This window comes from Culex pipiens, chromosome 3 (genome assembly GCF_016801865.2).
Source record: "Culex pipiens pallens isolate TS chromosome 3, TS_CPP_V2, whole genome shotgun sequence".
NCBI classification, from domain to species: Eukaryota; Metazoa; Arthropoda; class Insecta; order Diptera; family Culicidae; genus Culex; species Culex pipiens.
In genome coordinates, this window is record NC_068939.1 from 138,826,526 (window position 1) to 138,850,853 (window position 24,328).

The 24,328-nt window shown below is 36.3% G+C and overlaps 1 protein-coding gene across 6 annotated transcripts in view; it reads right to left on the reverse strand.

The window, feature by feature from the left end:
• Positions 1-24,328, reverse strand: part of LOC120417316 (GTPase-activating Rap/Ran-GAP domain-like protein 3) — a 292,571-nt gene that overhangs the window by 167,191 nt on the left and 101,052 nt on the right. The window contains exon 1 of one of the 6 annotated variants that reach the window (XM_039579282.2): positions 13,744-14,547. The exons of the other annotated variants lie outside the window; for them this stretch is intronic. Coding sequence (XP_039435216.1) covers positions 13,744-13,799 — 56 coding nt within the window. The 5' untranslated portion in view covers positions 13,800-14,547. Of the gene's footprint in view, positions 1-13,743; positions 14,548-24,328 lie in introns of those variants that run through there. 6 annotated transcript variants of the gene reach the window in all.

Below are 24,328 nucleotides of genomic sequence, written 5' to 3' on the forward strand. Positions count from 1 at the left end.
CCAAGAGGCAAGGACTCCAAACGCGCTGCATTCGAAATGAAGTTGCCACTTCGTAGACATAAGCAATTCTGGCGGTATTCCGGGGTCCAATTTCGCCACGACTACGGAATCTTCGACCTCCACGCCAAGAAACAACATCATCATTTTGCAGAAGAAGCGGAATTCGGTCAGAAGTTTTCGCTTTTTTTTCGATTCTGACGGTGCGGATTCCGGCGAAGGAGGGCAGATTGTCTAGTCGAAAGCCCCGAAATGACACTGTTTCCATCAGCAGCGCCAACTGTGTTTCTGGAGTCCTTTTTGAAGGGGGATTGAATAAATTCCAAAAACTGATGAGCAGGATGCCTTCTGAAATTTAGATAAAATTGTGCAGAGCAAGGCATGACTTTGCACGAAAGTGAAATTCCAGTTTCTCATTAATTTTCGATCCAAATTTGGCTGCCAATTTGAGTCATTGGAGAAAAAAGTTTGTAAATTCCCACGAAACTCATCGAGAAATTCCCATCACTGTGTCGAAGACGTTACATGGAGTGCTGTTTGGGTTGTTTCGTTTCTAATATTGAATGCAAAATGTGTAGATGTCAAGGCAGTCGTTTCTGGCGGAGACTTCTAATTTCTTTTCGTAATATAATTGCATTGAATTTCAGCTGAACTGAATTCAAATGTTGTGTTATTGTATTTTTGATGATTGAAAGCCATTTAAAAATAAGACTGAAGACTTAATTTTTTCATCAGTAATACATTTGATCCAAATACTTATCTGAATAATATTATCATCTATCTATGTCAACAAAAATGTAATTCTAGCTCAGAATGGAATCTGGAAAGATGCAAACCACCAGCGCTAAAAATAATGCCAAGCCAGCAAACTGTCCACCTGCATTTTCACGGAACCCAGACCAGGATTTTCATTAGAGAAAGTGCTGCGACCGCCTGCATAATGAACAAGTTTCAGAGTTGCATTGCAAAACCCAAATTACTCGCTCTAATTTCGAGCAACAGGCAAACCTGCTGACGAACGCAAAAGAGTTGGATTTACCGTGTTCTGGGGAGGAGAAAGCATCAGCTTGAATGCAAAGATAAAGGGGACAATTTTCATCGGAGCAATGCAAACGTGCACACTTTTTGCAACTGAGAGGTGAAGGACGAGGTTGAACAAATTTGACTAACATTTGTGTCCGGTTGGAAAGTTTCCTTTAAGCTTGACAAATGCAAATCTCCGGAACAGTGGAAAACTGTCGTTATTTCTGAAAGTTTTCATTGATGGATTGCGTAGCGCAGGTAGAGAAGCTGCAATTTCGGTGAGAAATGGCAGTGGTTATAAATCTTTCTGGTACTTTGCTGTTTTTGTAGCATTATGCCACTTTCACATTATTTTTGTAGTTCAGTCACCCAAGTAAGACTAAGACCAGTTTTTGTTTCGACAACTTTGCAACAACCCATTTCGTTTTGTAATCGAAACATATTTAAAACTAATTGGTTACATTGTTGCAACGAGTAACTTTGCTAATTTGTGCTGAAAATAATATTGAAATAAAAAATCTGCCCAACCATCTTTCCTTTCATCAATTTAAAGGCAAGAAGTGAAAATCTGAAGGTACCAGTCCAAAATCCCGACTAACAGCAATTTTTTTTTCATAAAATTATTTTTATTAGGTCCTTTACGGTACTGGGACCTGGTTTGGACCGAGTCGCCTTTTGGAGTTACATTTTACTTAAAGCTAAGAGTTATTACAGATGATCTTGTGTGTAAATGTTAGTGGGAGGGGAGCCGATTACCCGCGGCGTACTCGGGGTTAGTAGGGGAGGGATTGATGTTAAAAGACAAGGCGTTGGAAGGGAAGGGGAATACAACGGCAAAATGTTGCCAACAAAAACTTCTAAAACTTTTAAAAAATTGAAAGACGCAGCTTTTGGTACCTCACTTTTACCCGGGTTGTCAGATCTTGAATTAATGGGCGCGATGGAAAGGTCTTTAAAACACATTTCTAAAATTTAAAACATGACGGGTTTTCTTACAAAAAACAACACATTTTTAAAATCTTCCAGACTTGAGTCAACATAGTTTTATAGCCTGTCTTTTTAAGTACTGTGCTAAACTTAGGAACTTATTTTAACCTCAGACGGATCGATTAAAATTATTAGGAAAAGAAAATACATTTTTCGAGTGATGAAAACTAGCCTATATTTTTCATATGGTCGTAAAATCATTTTCCCATCATTAACTAAAAAATTTTTTTTTTTGAAAATTCAGGCTTTAAAGAGTTTGATTTAAAATAGAATTTTAAATCAAAAAGTAATTTACACATTATTGAAAAATTTCAACGTTTTCAAATTAAAGCCGCTCTAAGTGTGATTTTGGGAAATAAAAACTTATATTTTTGAATAGTTGCCATAAGTTCCAATTCATAATTACTGATGAAATTTTCTATAAGTTTGTCTAAGAAACAATGAAGATTGCTATAAAGTTTCTAAATGTTACCCTAACTGCACTCAATTTAACAATTAATTAATGACAACCGATGATAATCCGATTTTTAACATCAATACTGAAACATTCGTGAAATTTTCTGATCCTCATAAAAATATATATTTTTAAAATTTAAAACTCAAAACTAAAGTTACAGGGAAACGGAGCTCAAGCTGCTGCAATATTAGTTGGTCCCTTAAAGTTTGACCGAGCCACGTAGCCTAGTGGTAACGCTCCCGCCTTATAAGCGGCAGATCGGGGTTCAAATCCCGGCTCGGACCAACACAACTGGTGATCGATTCTTTTCTGGATTCGATTGCTTAGTAAAGGGAAGGTAGTGTACCGTCACAAACTGGACATTATCACGACACCTTAGGGAGGCGACCTATGGAATGTTAACATTACCCTCACATGTTAACATTAAGTTGAGAATGAAAATTGCCACTGAATCCGCTTTGTAAATGCCGGCCCCGATACTCTTCAAGGGTGTTCCCCTCAGGAACTGGGAAAGAAGATTTACTTACTAAAAGTATGCAACTGCCTCATTTTTGGCAAGAGCTCTCCATTGTTTTATGTTAATTTTTCTTTTGGTCTAAATTCGGGCTTACTAAAGACTACCCCGTGAAATCCAAGATTGACCCCTAACTAGGCTAAAATTTGGCACAACTTGTCCAACCTGTGACAAATTTGAGCTCATTCTGACCACGGGAACCCCTCCCTCTAAGCTCTTAAAGTTTGTATGGGACAAATTGTCAAAATGTATGCAGGAAAGCTACTGCTTAAGTTTTTTAACTTGTAGAAGGCGCAGTAACTCAACAATTCTTACCAATACTCTCGGAACTAAGATCTTTATTTAATTTGGAAAAACTTTCCCTAAGATACCATATTTTTAGGTTTTATTTCAAAAAGTTCTTAGCTTCCAAAAAAAAAACAAACATGCCAAACTTAGCTTAATGCAATAGTTTAACAGTCTTAATCAGTACAAAAGATGGAACTGATTTAAAAAAAAAAACGTTACTTTAAACCACCTTAGTGATTGATGCCTTCCTCCTAAAATCAATTGAAAACGCTTTCTGCTTGTATTCAAATGCGCCTGAATACATGCAAACAAATGCTATAAAAGCGTTACTTACGTTTCTGCTATAAAAAGCCATAACATGAAAAAAGCTTGGGCAAACGAGGCCGATTCCATAAAGCTTAGTGCTGCCTCAGCCGGATCTTTTGCAATGTTCACCATTTTTGGTATCTGTCACAATTATGTTTTAGCACAATTACTCATAACTTTTGATAGCGTTGTCAGATCTTCAATCTTTTGGGCTCGTTGGAAAGGTTTTTTGATTACCTATCTAACGATGGGTTGTATGATAGATCCGGATAGCTTTTTCATCCAAATTTTTGAGATCCGGCCTCAAAAAAGGGTATAAAAAACACTTTAGTGACCATAACTTTTGATAGGTTTGTCAGATCTTCAACATTTTACACGCATTGGAAAGGTCTTTCGAATACTTTTGTAAAAATGTATAACATGACGGGTTTCCTTATAAAAACCACCCTTTTTACAATCTTCCGGACTTTAGTCAAAATTGTTTTTTTAAGCATAGCTTTTGAAGTACTTAACTAAACATCACCATTTATAGATAGTGACTTAGGGGACCCCAAGACGGATCGAATGAAGCCAACAAAATCGGTCCAGCCAGTGCCGAGATAATCAAGTGCAATTATTTTGATCAACATCCAACCACCCACACAGACATTTGCTTAGAATTTGATTCTGAGTCGATATGTATACGTTAAGGTGGGTCTAGGAGGTCAAAGTAAGAAGTTCGTTTTTCGAGTGATTTTATAGCCTTTCCTCATTGAGGTGAGGAAGGCAAATAATGTGCATCAACATAAATTTGCGATTAATTTTTTTTTTCGCATTTTCTACAAATTTGTATGGCATGTCACAGCTTGGACAATCATTTTGATGATAATTGGTCTACACAGAAAAAAATATGTAAACTTACACAGCATGTAATTACTGTTTCTTTTGTAAACTCACTCAATGTAATGTTGAAAAATGATGTAAAGAGTAAAAAGTCATGGAAATTACTCCAATGTAAATCTAAATCAAATGTAAATCATGAATCTAATGGAAACGTTGAGCATGGAAACTCAAATCTGATGAATTTCTACCCGTGTTCGGCTTCCTGTAAATTCCTATTTAATGTAAATCATATATCCAATGTATTTCTGCCAAACGTTGGCTTCAAAACTACTCGAACTAAAAATAGTTATCGCTCTCATACTTCGCTGGCCCACTGCCTGAGCCTCGACCAGAACAAGTTGATGCTTTAGCCGCTCGTTTATAAAATGTGAAAATGGCTCAGTCGGCAGCGGGTAGCAGCAGTAACACCGAACATCCTACCCGTCGTCCGTTCGATTCCATTCCGATTCACTGTGAAACAACTTTTTAAAATCAGAATTTCCTTTTGCTGCCCACTTCAACCATTTTAAAATAGAACATAGGCCACACCCTTTTCCTACTGCAATCCAAGTCGAGCTTCTCATTCCCATTGGCCAATTAGAATTAGTTGATTTGAATTATTTTAGCAAAACTCATGTAAATTTCCAATGAATCTAATGTGTATTTTCAATGAATCTAATGTAAATATACATCATTTATCATGTTACCTTTTGGTACATGATAAAAAATGTAAATTTACAGGAATATTATTTTCTGTGTCTAATTTGCTTTTTTGAAAAAGAAAAATTAAATTTCGCAGTGTTACCCAATTTGGCCTTTGTAAATTCCAAAACTAATGTAAATTCCAAAACTAATGTAAATTTTCAAAACTAATGTAAATTTCCAATGAATCTAATGTAAATTTCCAATGAACCTTATGTAAATATACATCATTTATCATGATACCTTTTGGTACATGATAAATAATGTAAATTTACAGGAATATTTTTTTCTGTATAGGTTATAAGTGTGTATGGCGATATCCGGGAATCGGAAGGGAATTTCCAAAATCGGGTTAAAGCATCTTATAGCGTTTATGAGAATAACAAAACGTCATCATTAACTCATTTTCAACCAAAATGTTCTTTGTCACAAGTTAACACACAATCAACGATTTGCCAAATCACAAAAGTTATGATAACGTTCAATGTCATAATATCATATTAAAAAGAAAGATATTAATGTTAGCAAACGAAAACCGATTTTACTGCATACTTCTGCTTCCAAAGCAAATGTCACTTTTCTCGTTACATAAAAAAAACGTTTAACTTATTCCTTTGATCACTGTTTAATCAATACATGACTCGTTCAATGCCTTCCAACTGCGGCAAAATCCACTAGCTTTCCAATACAAATTAACAAACAAATAAACCACCATGATGATAAGTCAACATCAGCAGCATGAATGAACTTCCACCGCGTTTATCCGCACCACCATCAGAATGGAGTGTGTCATTTGAATGTCTCACTAATGAAAATAAACATTTACTTTCCATCGTCCAATTACCATCGAAGCACCACCACCACTGACTGACAGTGGCGCTGCTGCTGCTGTCACACTAATAGTGACTTATTTGGCCAATATATAAAGCCGTGCCTTCTTTCCGATCCAGGTCGAGGTTAGTCCAGGCTCGCTGTCCACGCGCTGTTGCTGGGTTATCAGACTTTATGGTTTCTCATTATGTTGCTATTGTAATTTTTGTGTGACGCAAGCAGAGTCGAATATTGAAGAAAAAAGTTTGAGAACGAATATTTTTAAAAGAGCAGATTTATACATTGTTGAAATTAAATGCAACCAATAATTAAATGAGAATTTTGCAGAATTCACACTTCACCTCAGCCCAAGTGAAGCTTACTTTGAAGCACACAGCTTGATGACGGTTTTGTAATCTGGTCAGAATGAATAATGAAGTAAGTTTTTGCTGCAATTTTGGCGAATCGAGGAAAAGCCAAACTTTGCCATTTTTAATCATCTTTATGCAGTTTTTAGCACTACTCAAGTTTTGATTAAATTTCCCAATTTTGTTTTGAAAATTATAGTTAAAGAAAAATGTGAAATTGCCCTCAAAATTTATAAACGATTCCCCATTATTCGCCGATCGCTGCTACCAAACACGTAATAATGGATTCTTCCCAAAAGCTCCCCCCACGTGATTCAATTTGCAAATTCATTTGGTTTCTGCTTCCCCCTTTCAACAAGAAATATGTTCTGCCTTGTTGTATTTTCCCTGGGAAGGGTGGAAAATATTCGCCATCGGCGCACGTGAATACATAAAAGCTGCATCTCAAGCTGCTTCAGCTTCCAAAGCTTGCGGTAGAAATTCCAGGATTTATGATGATTTTTGTCGTTCGGAAAAATTTCAATATCAAGCGGTGGAGGAACGGAAGGCGAGTGAGGGGATGAATTTCCATTATCGTGTCGAGCGTGTGGAAAACGTTGAAAAGACTGTGTTTGGGTTTCGAGAAAAGAACACCTACAAGAAATGGTTGACGATTTCAAGCAAAACAGCTCTTGTTATCATACGACCAAGAATTCTTTCGAAACCCGAAACAGTGAAATGACATTTAATTTCCATATTATTTCCTTTCGTCAGAAATGAGCAAAGCTACACAATGTTTCATAAGATTTTAATTTCACTCAACCCAACCACTAGAATGTCTACCATGGTTGTGAATGAGAATGCTTTGCCTTTTGTTTCTTGTTTGCTCATTCTGCTGCTGACCATAGCAAGAATAACCTGGAGAACTTCTATAGAGCCTTGCAAGTCAGCTGCACTCCATCTCGGTTGATTCATTGAAATTACAATGGAGAGAAATAGAGCCACAGCAATGTTTTGCCACGACAACAGCTACAACTGTGCTAAACATCGCTGTGTTTCTTGTGCTATTATATATTTTTCATTTAGGTATGCTCAGAGCACGGCCATTAAATTGATTGCCATAGTTGCAGATGCGGTCATTTCATTTCAAAGTCCACGGTTAAGGGGTATTCCACCGTTTCTTTGTCTTGAAAATAATGGTTTTCGTTGATGTAATTTCAATGTGAATCATTTAAACATAAACTTTAAAAAAAACAATAATATCACTGAATTAGGTAACATTAATTAATTGGCCTCTAGGTTATTATTTGGGTTTTTCATAAAAGATTTGCTTTGGCACTAGAACAAAATGATCAGCACTTGTAATGTAAAATTCAACAGTATTTAGAAATTTTACTCGACAGTTAATCAAGTTGTAATCCAAGTTGGTTCAAAAAAATGCTAATTAATCTTACTTTTTATCAGTTTACCTTCTAAAACCAAAATATCTTCAAAAGCCATAGCATAGAAATAAACAGTTAATTAAAAAACTAACTTGATCTACCTATGTGGTTGGTGGTCTTCAAACTCTTAGAATTGCTGGGAAAGTCTTTTTGAATAAAGATGCGTTGGATGACTGATCCGTACATACTTTGCATACACATAACGATGCTTGTGTGCTCTCTTATACTAACTGACATTTTGGTAGTTACGAGAAAATCGACTTTTTAACTTTGAATTACTGTTTCTGGGAAACTATTCGACAAACAATTGTCCTAATAATTTTAAAGTATGCTCCTGACATAACTTAAAGACATGGTAAAATATGAAAACTTTTGAAATGCAAAAAAAAAATTGGCAGAGAAATTACGAAAAAAAATCATGCTTGCAATTAGCACAAGTGTGTCTTGAACAGTGATTTGTATGAGTTAGCACAAACGTGCACAGGGCAAATTTTGCAGTTGAGCTAAAATGCTTCTTCGATGGCAGAGTCGTGTATACTTCCAACGTGACACTTGGTACAAAAGTGCGCAGAGTCATTTTATTGTTAAAATAGTAGTTATTGCTTGTTTCAATGTTTTTTGCGTAGTAACTTTGAATTGTTGCTAGTTAAGGAACATTTTTCTCAACAAAACATTTTCAAAAGACTTGTTTATCATTAAATTCATTGTGAAAATTGCAGTTTTTGAGAGCAACTACCGTTAAAACATGAATTTTATTAAGAAAAACTTAGTGAAGTGTGAGGATTAATAAATATAAGTATGATAATCCATGAAATAGCTTCAATAAGACCAACTATGACGAAAACCGAATAGTTCTACGCTTACAAACAGAAGAAAATGATTTTGTAAAAACTTTGAGCTAGTTTATTTTATTTCCCTCATGTCATACGACCTTTTTAGAAATGCAAGATATCCAGGACACAAACCATAGAACTGTTATGGTAGATTGCAGTTAGAACAAGTGTGTCTCTTGCAATGAATTCTTAGTTTGTATCGAATAGAACAAAAGTGCTCCAAAAAAAATCAATACTTAGTCTTTGATCATGGACGACCCCTACAGTTGTGCTAAGCGTGCACAGCTACGTGAATGATGTTGTTACGTGTTTTTTTTAATTGGACGACCCCTGCAGTTGTGCTAAGTTTGCACAACTTCTTGAAGGGTGTTTGAGTTGGATATTTGGGTTAGGCTAAGTGTGACAGTGGTAAGTGGATGATGTTGTTACGTAATTTTTTGGATAGGACGATCCCTGCAGTTGTGCTAAATGTGCACAACTACTTAAAAGTGTTTTAAATTGGATATTTGAGTTAGGCTAAGTGTGAGATTGGTTAGTGGCTGATTTTGTTACATAGTTTTTTGGATTGGACGACCCCTGCAGTTGTGCTAAATGTGCACAACTTCTTTAAGAGTGTTTGAGTTGGATATTAGGGTTAGGTTAAGTGTGCCATTGGTTAGTGGATGTTGTCGTTACGTAGTTTTTTGAATTGGACGATAACATTACCTACCAATGTCACACTTAGCTTAACTCAGGGGTCATCCTATTAAAAAAACTCTGCCACTAAATAATTATTTGACACACTTCTTCTAACTTACAACTTCTTCACGTATCCAAATGTGCACACATGTGCTAATTGCCTTCCAAAATAGTGCTCCATAATATTGCTTAAACTAGTAAGGACACCTGGCAATTTACCATAATATTATAGTGTAATCGTATTTTTATGGATTTGCGTGTTTTCAAAAGGTCAAGCCATGATGAAAAATAAGAGAGCACATCCATGATGCGTTCGAAAATGTCAGTTAGTACAAATGGTTGCAGGGCGATATCTCCGCGTAGGAAACGAATTTTTCAGATCTCTTAGAAGCGTTTTGTAGGGAATTTAATTAGCTAAAAGATGGCATCATTAACTCATTTTGGCCCAAAAGTCAGTTAGTACATCAGAGCACAGAGGCATCGAATAAGTGAAATCCGGCTTCAAAAAAGTACATAAATCTCACATTAGAGAACATAACTCGAGACATGGTTGCCAGATCTTCAATATATAGGATTCATTGAAAAGGTCTTTCAAACAGCTAGCTAACATGCTGGGATTCAAGTTGTTACCTGGTCACCTTTCTGACATTGCACAACATAATGAGAAACCATAAAGTCTGATAACCCAACAACATAGCATAAATTTGTTCTATACCTACTCCAAAAAATATCATTACTGGTTTAATTCCTAACGTTTTGCGATGGTCTACAAAGTTGTTCCCCGGATCAAAACCTATTAGAAACACGGAGAAGGAAAAATGATACGGCTTTGGGAATCTTTCTCTATAAGAGGTAAAAAGTGAAAATTCCCCATAGTAAATTTTTAGTAGTTTCATACTAACTTCAGGTAAATGGTGGAAGCACTAAACCAGTTAACCAAATGAGCTCAAAATTTCAGGCCAGCTTTTGGGGCCATATTGCGTGAAAATTCCGGTTGAATTGCTCAAATTAAACAATTTTGTCAGAAATACATTTGTCCGGTTTTCAATTTTGAGTCGATAAGTATACATGAAAGTGGGTCTCCGAGTTCTTTAGAAATAGTTCATTACAGTCTAGACTCGTTTATCCGAAGGCTTCGGAAAAATTTCGCTTCGGATAATCCAACCAAGAAAAAACTTCTTATTTTCGTTGACTTATTTTTGATTTTCGAGTTCAAGTATGACGCTTAAACGACACTAAAGTGATTAAGAATTTTTAAATCCAGCATTACGGCCAGAAGGGCGGCGATCAAATGTAGAAATAACACTTTTTGTAATTTAATAGGCAATCAACTGTTAAAGTCCGACTAAAATGGGGTCACAGAACTCGAGTTTGCTGTTAAAAGTAAGAAAATAAAATAATACGAACAAAACATGGTCATGATTCGATTATCCGAAGTCCCATACAAACCTTTGGATAATCGAGTCTGGACTGTTTAGCCTTACTTCAGTTAGGAAGACAAAACTCTTATAACTTGTTTTAGGAGCTTTTACAAAGTGAAAAGTGATTAAAATTTTAGACAAAAAACATTCGTGTGTTTTTGAATCACCTTTTATGTATAGACAACTGCCAAATTTATATGGAAATCATTAAAAAAAACTAAAATTTAAATTTAAAACGTTACGTTACGATTAAACGGGATTCGTGGCTTCCTCAAATTATAATATTTTTGATAGGGTTGTCAGATTAGCAATCTTTTGTACTCATCGGCAAAGTCATTTCAAAAACCTCCGTGGAGAGTTATATGCTCAATTAAAGCTCCAAAAATACTATTTAAGCTACAAACTTACCAACAACAGCACCGCCTCGAGTAAGCACACAAACGAGACCATTTCTCGTCATTTTGTTTAGGGTAGAGTAGTCATCAATGAGACACGGGGAACAATGATAAAATGGCTCTCACAAGTCGTAGTTTCGACCAATCAGGCTCATATTTGGGGGAAAGTTGTGTCTACTGGATACACGGACGCTCCCTTGAAAAGTTTAAAAATAAAAAAGTTTAAAAATTGAAATAACGAGCCATGGTTTAAACATTTTAATGAAAAAAGTCCAGTTGTTTTGCCATCATCAGTTTTCAAAATAATAAACTTTGAAAAATATTTGCAACGGCCTAAAAGTCAAAACAAACAGAAATGTTCAAAAAAAGTTGCTCTACTCGTTTGTGTACTTGATTTAAGTAAATTTCAAGAAACTCTCCAGATTATACAGCGTCATTCACCCGCTTATTAGGTTTAAAATGGGTACACTGAAATAAAAAAAAAAATACCAAATTCCCAAATTCTAGGAATTTTGGCTTCTTTCCTTATTTAGTAATTGGGTTTTTTGGATTACTTAATAAGAAAAGGAGGCAAAATTCCTCGAATTTAGGAATTTGGTACTTTTTTTTATTTCAGTGTATATTTACCCTAAAATTAAAACTAAAACTAAAAACACTAAACAAGTTTTTAAAACTCTGCCATTATCCGTTACTCAACAGTAAAAAAAGTTTGGAACATGTCATTTTAAGGGAAATTTAATGTACTTTTCGAATCTACATTGACCCAGAAGGGTCATTTTTTCATTTAGAACAAAATTTTTCATTTGTGTAAATATAGTACATTAAATTTCCCTTAAAATGACATGTTCCAAAAATGTTAACAATTGAGTAACGGAAAATGGCAGAGTTTTAAAAACTTTTTTAGTGTTTTTTTCGATGAAAAATACGTTTTTTCGGAATTCTGAGTACGCCATCAAATCGGGTATCTAATTTTACATAAAAGTCCCTTTTTCACCAAATTTCTATCTATTCACCATTTCAGGCTGCAGATTATTGAAAAACACCTCTTTTTCGCATGTTCGAAAATTGAAGGGGTCGTACCGCCCCTCCGTCACGAGATATAAAAAACAGACCTCGGATTCGTGATCAGAGACAAAAGTTACCCCTTAAAACAAAGTTTCACGCAAATCGAAGAGGGGTCGGGGTAACTTTTCCCGATTTCTTGTGAGTTGGTAGAGAATTACCCAGTGAACAATGAATTTTTCATGGGTCGAACCTAGGTTATGAATAGAGAGAATGCGTAACGTGATTTTCGAATGATCCTACATTGTTTACATCTTCAAAGTATGAGACTGTTCAAGTACAAGCATGACTTTTTTCTTACTGGTAAATGAGCTGTTTTATAAACAGTAGCATGTATTTTATTTTGTCTAGTTTTTGTCATTTTTTGCCTGAAAATTGTGTGTGTTTTCAAATTTCGTAGGTAGGCCAGTAGGTTTTTAAACGGAATCAAATAATAAAGACAGCTTCTGGATTGATACAACCGCATCGACTCCACAAACATCTTCCATTCATATTTATAAAAAAAATGACGATCTCGCCTTCAATTTCTTAAGATTTCTTGACATCAACTCCTGGTTCAAAAAGCCACACGTTTTATATTCTTGCAAAAAAAAAAAACAATGTTTAATGATCGATTAAAATACTCTCTACCGTTTGAATGCGTTCTGAGCATTGTCTCGAAGATTGGTTGAATTTGGTCGCAGGAGTACCGAGTTATAATTACAAATGTCGAGCTCGTACTTGAGTCAAACGCGCTTTGACCTGAAATCCCTTTGGCCAGTTGTCGCACTTACAGCAATTTTTAGGCTGTGTCTAGATAGCACGATAAGATTGAACCTTGTTTCATATGAACAGTGACAACAATGCACGGATTTTTTTTTCGGTTTTTATTGAATATCTCGTGGCGCAGGGGTAGCGGCTTCGGCTGCCGATCCCGATGATGCTATGAGACGCGGGTTCGATTCCCGCCTTATCCACTGAGCTTCTATCGGATGGTGAAGTAAAACGTCGGTCCCGGTTTCTCCTGTCTCGTCAGAGGCGCTGGAGCAGAAATCCCACGTTAGAGGAAGGCCATGCCCCGGGGGGCGTAGTGCCAATAGTTTCGTTTTTTTTTCGTGAATATCTCAGGATTGAAATTGAATTACGGGAATCTGGTATGGTCAAAATGTGAGGCAATGAGAAGTGCGAAAAGATATCATGACCACGACGATTTGCTGAAAATTTCACAATATTTATTTGAAACCTGAGCAAACGCCAACCAAATGATTCTGAGAGAAACTTGATAAATTTTCAATGTCATCAACTTTACACCACAGCTCTAGCCTCTAGTTAAAAAATGATGAATGAACTTCCGATTAGAAATTTGTTCTTTGAATTATGTCTGTTTGTCTGTGGTGTCAATTTGCCAGTAATCAGCTCTCGCACGTGTCACCATTGAATCCAAAAACAGCCCTTATTCAGCACGCAAAAAATGCCAATCCCAATATTGCCCAATTTCAAAAAGGGAAAGCAAACCAAACCCAATCAGCACTCTCTCCCGAACACACGCCAAACTAGTGGCCCAAATTAATGGATTGTTCCCCACATCAGCGCCAACCAACTCATTTCAGCGAAACAAAACGAATCCCGCCATAAATTTACCTTGTTTCAACGCCAACCGTCGTCGCTGCTCCTGGTGCTCCCTCCGTGGACTCCATTGTGATGTAACCGACTTCCGATCTGCCAAGCTTCGATTATTAAGAAGCAACAGCTCGCTGCGATGGCCGGATTCTGTCAGACCGTTCGCACGACGGCCGGAAGTATGTTTTATGCATGAGACAAACGCACACACCAATTGTGACACACTCTCACCCGACGAGAAATGCTCGTTAGTAATCAATATATTGACGTTTGACTGTTGCTGCTGTAGTGGGGGGTGGTGCTGCTGCTGCTTTGTGCCAGGTTTTCAAAACTGGGCCAACCAGCAGCATCCAGCATCCAGCACTGGTCCGTGACTGAATTGGGGAGCACTCGACCGTGTTCTTGGCATGTGTGCTTCAAAGACAACGATGCCAGAGATCCACAAACCAGGCCACACAAGGAGAGCCGACTTTTATTTGCCCCAGGCAAAATTCTACAATTTTATTGCGCCTTTTTATGACACACCACTTTTTCCGCAAAGTCCCATTTTGAGGAAACCACCAGCACAATCACATCACAGTTTCTGCATCAGAATTGCGTCCAGCTGGAAAAAGAGCGTTCCGAACGCGTTGTTTTTACTACTAACCCTCGTCCATAACTAATTCACAACCCCCCACCACCCTCCAGGCGACCGTTTTCATTCACAAAAACCCCGAACCGTTTGCGTGCTTTTCCACGCGTCGGCGATGTTTCGCTCTGCTTTCCTTCCACACCAACAAACAAACAAAACTCCGTAACCAGGAACGCGATGAGTTCCGAACCGACCCATGTGACTTGTCACGCTGGACTGTTTTGAAGGAACCGTTATGCCATCGTCCCCGATTGTTGTGGTTAGGCTAGCGAAAACAAAGAGCGAAATAACGGTACACCGAGGTGTGCGAGAATGAGTGCCGAGAGGAACTCATTGGCACGAGGAGAGAGAGAGTGAGAGCGGGATGTAAAAAGCTCGCAGCATCATCTCATCTCTGGTGAGTGGCGGTTGTAAGAACTCACCCACGGGTGCTTTTTGGAGGAAAACAAAGAAAAAACATCTCGAGTGTTACGTATTACAATGCGCTGATGATGGCATTAGTAGGCAGCTGGACGGCTCAACAATCAAAGAGTTTGGATTTGTTTCCAGATCATTTAATTAATTTAATCTCAAAAAAATATTTTAAGCGAAAACAATACGTCAGATTTGTGTGAAATAATGTTCTAAAAGGAAAATTCCTATTTTGAAGGTTATTTTTTAACTTTTTTCCTTCAGTAGATTTACTCGATTCTTCAAGCACCCGCAAACTCTGTTCCCAACTTTGAATTAATCAGCTTTTAATCAGCTGTTGAAAGGTAGTCCACATCTCAGCTTAGGATAGTAACTTCACACGAGTAATACTTAAACAAAAAAAAATTAAATGAAATAATGGGATAATTGGTGTCCCTGATCACGAAACCATCACGTCACTAGATATCAAAAAATGGACCTCAGATTCGTGATCAGGGACAAAACTTACCCCTTAGGACAAAGTTTCACGCAAATCAATGAGGAGTCGAGGCAAGTTTTTCCGGTTTCATGTGAGTTGGCGTAGAATTACCCAAGTGGTAGAAATTGTCTCAATCATCTTCGTAAATAGTAAAAAGAATCATTGAGCAGTTACAGCTTAAAAATGAGTTCTAAAATATACCATTTCACTCAACCCCCTCCGATATCAATGATACTTTGTAGAAATGTTATCCCAGACTCATAAAAACCATGTTTGTGTATACAAAGCCAGTATCTTATTCAAGTGGTCCTATTTACATAGAAAACCTATGGCGCTTTCGCTGTTTTGAAAAAAAAAATAGTCTAGAATTTAGGTATTACTATACGACAAAACCGTTACACTGCACAGTGAAGTAAGATTGGACAAAATACGATTGCGTCCACAAAAAAATAAACTCGATTGGAGGGGGTTTAATTTTGGGTGGACCATGCGATATTGCCGGCACCTGAACATAAAACCTGAACCTCTTGACATGATACGGCGTAAGAAAATCACCCAAGTTAAAACAGAATTGGCCACAAGAACCACGTTCCGGTGGAAGATTGACCAGGACGGTGCAGTAATTTTGACAAACTGCATCTCAATAGTCATGATTTCAACAGAGTAGCCCCCGGAGGAGAAATTGGCCACGTTGGCCAAGATGCATGACAAACTTCATGATTTTTCAAAATCAATATGTAAAAAGTGTTTTAAAGATCAATTCTAGAGTTTTTTTAAAAGGTCGTATAAGCTATTGTCTTTCATATGTTTATAGGACCTATTTAAAAAAATGGCTAGAATTGAAGAATTTGAATATGTTCAATAAATCAAAAGTGTTTTAAAGATCAATTGAATAATTTGTTTTTTTTTATTCAAAAAATACAGAAAATTAAGAACGCTTTTTAACATTCCAACCGATTCTTAAAATTAATTTTTAAAAGTAATCCCATATTATCCTTTTTGTTTTGCCTAAAATGTTTAAAAAAGTTTAATAAAAAGAAAGCTTTGAACATCCTTCCATAAAAATACAAAAAAAAAACATTTTTAAAGCCAGACTTTAAAAAAGTGATGTAAATGTTAAAAAAGGGATCAAAAATTATTTTCCAGATACACAAAAGTGTCGAATATGATTGTTCTAAGTAGAAACCTTCTGTGGAAACAGCGGCATAAAAAATATTATTATTTTAAAATCCCCCCCTTTTTGTTACGATGGCTTCCAGATACAGCTTCCAGATACAGCAATATCTCAATTACAAGAACAGAAATACTAAAATAACTTTTACGCTCTTTTAAAACGCCCCTCTGCAGTGCAACTAGCTCCGTATAAACAAAAATGGTTTATATTTGCCTGAGATATCAAGTCAATACAACCTCACTAATATAGGACAGGGTCGGGTACAACTGATTACCTATTGGGCATGGAGTTGTTTTCTTTGCTCTTATTTAAATGGCTGGAGCAATCATTTTTTTAAAGTTTATACCTCTAGACACTGGGCGAGGCTCAGGCCATCTTCTTGCGATAAAATGTGCTGTTTCAAAGAGGTTATTGTGGTTTCCTGCTTAATTGTTTTAATTAATACAAAGTTTGTGAAATCCTCGTTTACTCACGAATCATTGATTATCACACAGCAAAAAATCCGATGGTAAAATCGCATGCAAAAGCATGCACATCACCTTCGTCAAAAAAGACATTTAATATTACACACTGCATGTACAATTTTTGGAAACACAAAAAAAAGTTGCAATATTACATAGAATTTCATAAAATAATGCAAAATTTATTTTACACCTAGGCCTAGTGCGTCCATCCCTTGAATTCCCGGGACAAAAATCCCGTGATTTTTCCTTAATCTGGAATTCCCGAATCCCGGGATTTTTTTATAATTTGTCCCGGGAATTCCCGAAATTGACAAAATAAAATTTTATTATGGAAATTCAGATTTGATTGTGGAAATAGATACTTAATACTCAGTAATCGATAAGATTTTTAAAGCATTAAATTTTTTCGGCATATACAGAGAATTCTCTTTTTACGCGGTGGCGTTACGCTTTTTATTTCGTCGATTTCTCTAAAACCATACAACATTTTTGCAAGCTTCAAAAAGCGTTTTGTAGATCCGAACAAAACCTACAAATTGTTTTTAAAAGATTGCAAAAATGTTGCGTCGTTCCGGAGAAATCTACAAGTTAAAAAAAACGTAACGCACTGCGTAAAAAGAGGTTTCTCTGTATCAGCTTTCATTACGATTATTAGGGAATTTTTTTAAAATTTAGTTTACATAATGCCTGTCCCGGCCTTGGTTGTTAGGCCGTTAAGTCATTCGAGGTGTAGGAGTCGTCTCCATGCCATAAGTACAAACAACACACCAAACCAAACCTACTCCGGTGGAATCGCTGGCGGCGGTTGGACTCGCAATCCAAAGGTCGTCAGTTCAAACACTGGGGTGGATGGTTCCTTGGAGTAGAAAGAGGTTTGGGTTTCCTCCCCATTCAAGCCTTCGGACTCCTAGGTTCAAGCAGAAACTTGCAATAGAGACCACAAAAGACCCGGGGGTCGTTAATGTGGATGGTTTGATTTTTTTTGATGCCTAGCGCTTGAAATAATTTCTATTTACTTTATATATTTTTCAAAGACTGGGTATTATTTTTAACGTTTATAAGGATTTTGAATTTGAAAAAAAAATATCATATAACATTATTTTTCATCGAATCAAGACAGCTATTCGTGCCATTTTTTGCATAATGTTTTGATTGAAAAATCGAAAAAATAAAAAGTAAAAAAATGAAATAGGGAGCCATGGTTTCAACATTTTAATGAAAAAAGTGTTTTAAACTGCATTATGCTGTCCAGTTGTTTTCCAATCATAAGTTTCCAAAATATCCAAATGTTTGCGTTGCTGTACATCGGAATTTCATTAACAAAATCAAAACATTTTTAAACTAGTCCAAATATCCTAAATATGATTATCAATGCAGCAAAATGCATTTTAGATTGTTTTCAGTTGATTAGATTTCTATTTTCATGGAAATTTTAAAGTTTTGTGAAAACATATTGTTTTGCCCATTTTTTTCGGGCCAATTTTGAAGGGGGGCGACATCAACTTTGAAAATAATTTGCAACGGCCTAAGCTATCTAAAAACTGCTGTCCTTGTTTCGATTGAAGTGTAGATTATCACCAATTAATATTGTTGAGCTAATTCTATGATTTTAAGCTTGAAAACATAACCAAAATAATGAAAACATAGATTTTATGACTGTTTTAAAAATATCCCGGGATCCCGGGAATTCCCGGGATTTCAAAAATATTTTTCCCGTTTCCCGGGAAATTCAAAACCCGGGAAAATTGGACGCCCTACCCAGGCCTTTTACACGCAGCTGGATTACTACTTTTTTTTGCTGTGCAGTTGTAATCAACCTCGAGGACTTCGGGTAATAGAGTATGAACTGTTTATTTTTTATTTTTGAGATCGTTTTAATGGAAAAATGCTGTAAATCCAATTGAAAAATATAATAATATAACAATAAAAAAATATTTAAAGGTATTTAATTCATAAAAAAGTTAATTTTACAGATGTAAGCATGCTTGCAAAAACGTTACTCAATCCACCTTTAGGTGGTTGGTGCCTTCTTCTCATTCATAGAGTGATTCCAACCCCCCTAAAGTGTCCACACGGTTTATGGATCGCCCCTAACGTGATCGTAGCACCAAAGAGGTCCTAATAAAAATAAGTGATGAGTAAAAAAACAGACTGTGTTTCGGTTGACCATCCCTATTCCCCCAACTGGCAATGCACACCCCTGTGCATTTGACAGTTCCCGGCGTGCACCGTGACAGCGGTTAAGTCGCAATCAAACACACGAAGAAGTCGGACGTAAATAAAGCGAGTTTTAGTTTAGTTGTTATCCGGCGTGTTTTCTTTACTTCTCGATTCTGCGTCGTCGGACCAGTCCAAGGTCCATCAAAACAGACTGCCTACATACTTTTAATCAAGATTGTACATACACCACCGTGGGGAAATAGATTGAGGTTATGCAAATTCAGACCTTTTTTAAAACTGCTTGTAAATCCACAAGAAAGGTCAGTTCAGAACCTTTCTAAAAATATATAATATGGCCTTTTTTGCAAATTGTGATATTTATATGCAGCACTTTTTTAAGCACAACTTTTGATGTGCTTTACTAAATCTTATAAATTTCAATAGGGACTTATGGGACCCCAAGACGAATCTAATGAGACCAATACGGTCAAACTCGGCTCAGTCAGTGACGAGATATTCCAGTGACATTGATTCGGTACACATGTCTACATACAGCCAAACACACAGACATTTGCTCAGCTGGTAATTCTGAGTCGATATGTATAAATGACGGTGGGTCTAGGAGGTCTAATTAAAATGTTCATTTTTCGAGTGATTTTTTAGCCTTTCCTCAGTAAGGTGAGGAAGGCAAAAAGCATTAAAAAACCTCATTAATTTTCGCATACGGTTTTCCGGGGTGAATCAACAAATTTCGTCGGGTGCTCTAGAACAACCTTTTTTTAAAGTCTTTTTCGACGTTAACTTTATAAATTTCATCAGTTCAATTAGTAGCACCTTTAGAGACTCACAAACTCCCTCTGTTGGAAGGTAACCCATATTTCAGCTTTGAATAACTACTGCACTTATGTATTGCTAATACAACGTAAAAATTGAAGTGAAATGCACCAATTATTCAATTCTTAATTATTGCTACTGTTTTCAAATCCATGAAGTTGATTTTAGTACAACTCCCGTTTTTTAGCATGTCGAGCTTGGATGTTGCTTTCCATTGATGTTAACTCATGAATACAAATTTACACACCGTGACCTAAAATAAACACGGTCATACACAGCCAACACAGCATGCAAATATACCTAACAATGTCTAATAGCATTTCCAGAAATGAGTAAATTTCCAACCCATCACAACAGTAGCAACGCAATGCTTGCTTACTTATTTTTCGAGAATGCATCGTTTCAATGTTTTCAGTTGATATTTGCTAAGCAAGAGCGCTGTCACATCAAAATCAAACTAGTGAGTTTGCTTTAAATTATTTATTCACAAGGATTTACTCAATGTCAGTTTGTTTACTTTTACTTTTACTGTTCGTACAGTGCCTCCGGGTCATGAGCTGTCTCCAGATGCGCTGCCACTGGACTCGGTCCTGGGCTGCTACTCTCCAAATCCAATTTTCAAATGACTTGTAAATAGATTGTTAATTGATCTTTAACTATTTGCTTTTCTTAATTGCTCAAATATTTCAACAAAAAATGTCATTTTATCATAAAACAACATTAAATGTTCAGAATCACACCCCATGTGAAAACAAATTATGCCTTCCCGTTCCATAATTATTCGCCACCATTTAGTCTCCTGCTCAGATAACGAGCCACGAAAACGTCAAATTTTGCTCGGCATGAGAGTGGTTTTCGCGGCAGGGTGATAAAAGTAATTAACAGCATTATTTTCGTTCCCACAAGAAAGAAAAACAAACCGCTTTAAATACTTGTGGGCGTGTCGCTTGATGGGACCAATGTGGTGGATAATTACTCACAACTTATTATTTATGTCACAACGCTCGACACTCGCTGTGGTGAGGCAGAAATTTGTGGTTTGAGGGTAATTGCTATTTTTTCCTCGAAAAAGTTAAACGACCAATCTTTTAAAGCAAAAATTAGCACTCGAGACATTAAGTAGATTTAATATAGCCGTTGCTTAGCTTCTAGAACCGTTCAAACAGCAAGAGAAGTCATCACTAATGAGTGCATATTTCTTTGAAGTGGTTGCATGCACGCTCAGATGCACTTACTCAAAAGCACTGCAATGACTGCCTTACCCTTGTTGGTTCCGGGGTTACCGAGTGGAAAACAGGAAACAATTTCAGTGCTCACCAGACCGTTACAAAACGGAACATGTTCTGGAGATTGTTGTAAACAAGAACCGTTTTGTATATGCAAAAATACAAAGGAAGTCTTGAATTGCTTTGTGAGTGGACTTTTCAAGTACAATGTTTTGGGATCTATTATTTCTATTTTAATTATTAATTGGCCTAAAAGGCTTTTGAATAGAATGCACCGTTTTGAAACAATTATAAATTGGATCCAAACACCTTAACATTTAAATCAAGCCAAAATCAATTTTTGATCATTTATTTAAATTTGTAAACGCACAGAACTTTTTTCAGAGTTTTAAAATTTGGTTTACGGTTTGTTTTTTTTTATGTTTTTGAAAAGAATCATTTCCGGAGATCAACTTCCGCAGAGTTTTTGACCTAGGGGAAATATACCCTTTCTAATCAAACACCTATCTTCGTAATATGAAGAGTTTGATGCTCGATTAAAGCTCCAAAAATACTATCTATAAAATAAATATATATAGTCTATATATATAAAAAATTTCGACGGTTTTGTTTGAAAGCGAATCAGTTCAATACGGAGCGTCGGATCGAGGTTCTCTTTGTTGCGTTGGGTTCGTATAAGCCCAAGGAAGGTTTATACGCTAACTAATTGACACTTTGGCCACTCTGGAACCGATTCCGGAGCATCGGAAAATTGTATGGAGAAAGTTACGTAAAATCAAATTTTGATCACAGGAGGCTGAATAAGCAAAAAAGCAAAAAACGTCAACAAACGAAAAAAAAAGGCAGAACGAAGTTTGTCGGGTAAGGCTTGTTTAGGCTATAAACATACCAGCAACAGCACCGCCTCAAGTAAGCACGCAAATTTATGCCATTTACTGGCCAAAAAGATCAAATTTAATGCATTTTTGATCATAATTTCTATTTTTCCGAACCATTTCTCGTCATTTTGGTGGCACACACATCCACACGTAAGATTAGAGGTTAACTGCTTAACGAAAATTGACATCAATATCTTTTCACTTGCGCTAACGTTTTAAAGCGCTTAAGATATAAAATTGCTTCCAACTACCGGCAACATGTTCTTTGGACATTAGTTAGTCACTCGTCTGAAAAATAATTCCGAAACATGTAAATAATTAGCAAGCGCCATCAAAAAAACAAACGCGCCAAGTCTTTTGACGTTTCAATTTTGACTACCCATTCCAATCGAAGGCTGAAGAAAACCGAGCGAGAAACGAAGGCAAATAAAGAACAAAGGGTAGCCATCAACACCACCAGCAGCGCCTGTTGTAGTGAGCCAGTGATGCTAGGAAATTTTCTCTATAAATGCTTCTTGTCGTGAGTGTTTGCTTAAAATTTCATCCATTTTGGCAGCACTAAGCAGACCCAAAAGAGCGCTGGAAGAAAAAAAGAACTAAGCTGAAAATAGGAAAATGGGCGTGGCCCAATGCACTCGACTGATTAGAATGCATTTGGGAAATTTTTTTTTTTTTGAATGCTTGTGAAAGAAACAGCATAACTTTCAATAAAAATGAAAATAAACATAAATGTTCACAAAAAGTTGCTCTACTCGTTGGTGTACTTGGTTTTAGTAGCACTGGCTGAACCTATTTAGGCCAAGGCATTCGACTCGGCTTAGGGTCCCATACATTGAGTTCCATCAAAATTTAAATTTCGATAAGTAGTTCAAAAGTCATGTAAATAAATGTGTTTTCGCAAATATCCGGATGTTAGATAAATTACCATAAATCGTACCAAATATCATTATGATATATATCGTTGGATAGGTAACAAAAAAACCTCAAATGAGTCCAAAAGATCGAAGACCTGGTATCCCTGTCTCAAGTTGTAACTATTTAAATGATATTTATGTACTCATCTGAAGCCGCATCTCACTTATCTGTAGGAAAACTATGTCCGAATCCATCGTCCGACCTACCGTTGGATAGGTATTCGGAAGACCTTCCATCGAGTCCAAAAATTTGATGATCTAGCAACCCTGCCTCATGTTTTGACCACTTAAGTGATATTTATGTACTTTTTTTAGGTCGGATATCACTTAAATGACCCATCGTTAGTTAGGTAATTGAAAAGTGTCTAAAAGTTTTAAGATCTGGCAACGCTGTCTCATGTTAGACCACTTAGCTTTTTTATTCTGAATTTAGAAAATTAGATGAAATTGTGTCCAAACTATTTATTTTTTGGTAAAAAGGGAGGAAGGCATAAACCACAAAAGTGGATTAGGTTATTTTTTTCTATATGGTACCCAGGTATTTCAAACTTTGCAAAGATCTTTACTTTTTTTGAAAAATTTACTGTTTTTCTATCTTCACGGATATAAATTCTGTAAGCTTATTCGGTTTAGAAGCTATTACACTACGGCAAACACACAAACAAACTCGCACTTTTTGACAGTTTACCTGCTTTGCTGGGATGCCACATTTGAAGATTTTCGAGCACAGGCTCAATGCTCAAACGTATTGTTTTGCCATGTTATTCGAAGGTTTTAATTAAATGAATTACTCACGAAAAAGATAACATTGTTTTGCTTATTTTGCCAAAAACAGATTTGTAAAATATTATTTTGCCATCAAGTTAAAATCATTTGCGTTTTTGTGATGTGCCCGAAAATCTTCAAAATCTGGCATGCCTGCTGCTTTGTTTGTTGGCCTGGATTTGTTTGTACAAACGTCATTTTGCCTTGTTTGCGAGTTTGCCGCAAACAATTTTGCGAGTTTGGCAAACTGTCAAACACGAAAAAGTACGATTTTGTTTTTTTGTTTGCGGTAGTGTAATAGCTCCTTAACTCTACGTTGTAGAATTTGTAAACAACACATGAATGTATCAAAATCGTCAAAAAAAAATTTTTACTCGCAATGTTTTCGATTTTTTCGAAAAATCAGGGGACGAAAAAAATATTTTTTTCAAAAAACATTAAAATTTTAATGGATTTTTTAGTGCAATCTGCTGAGAACAATTTTAAATTCCCCTGCGTTTGTAAACATTTAAATCAGGTTTGAGTTAATTTGAAAATATTTTTTAATTTTTATGAATTTTGATGCACAGTACCGCAAAAAGCTCTTTTCCGCAATAAAACTTAATTTAATTTAAAATTCGATTTTTTGAAAACAATTGATTGCCAAACGACTGCACTGCTGCATAATGCGT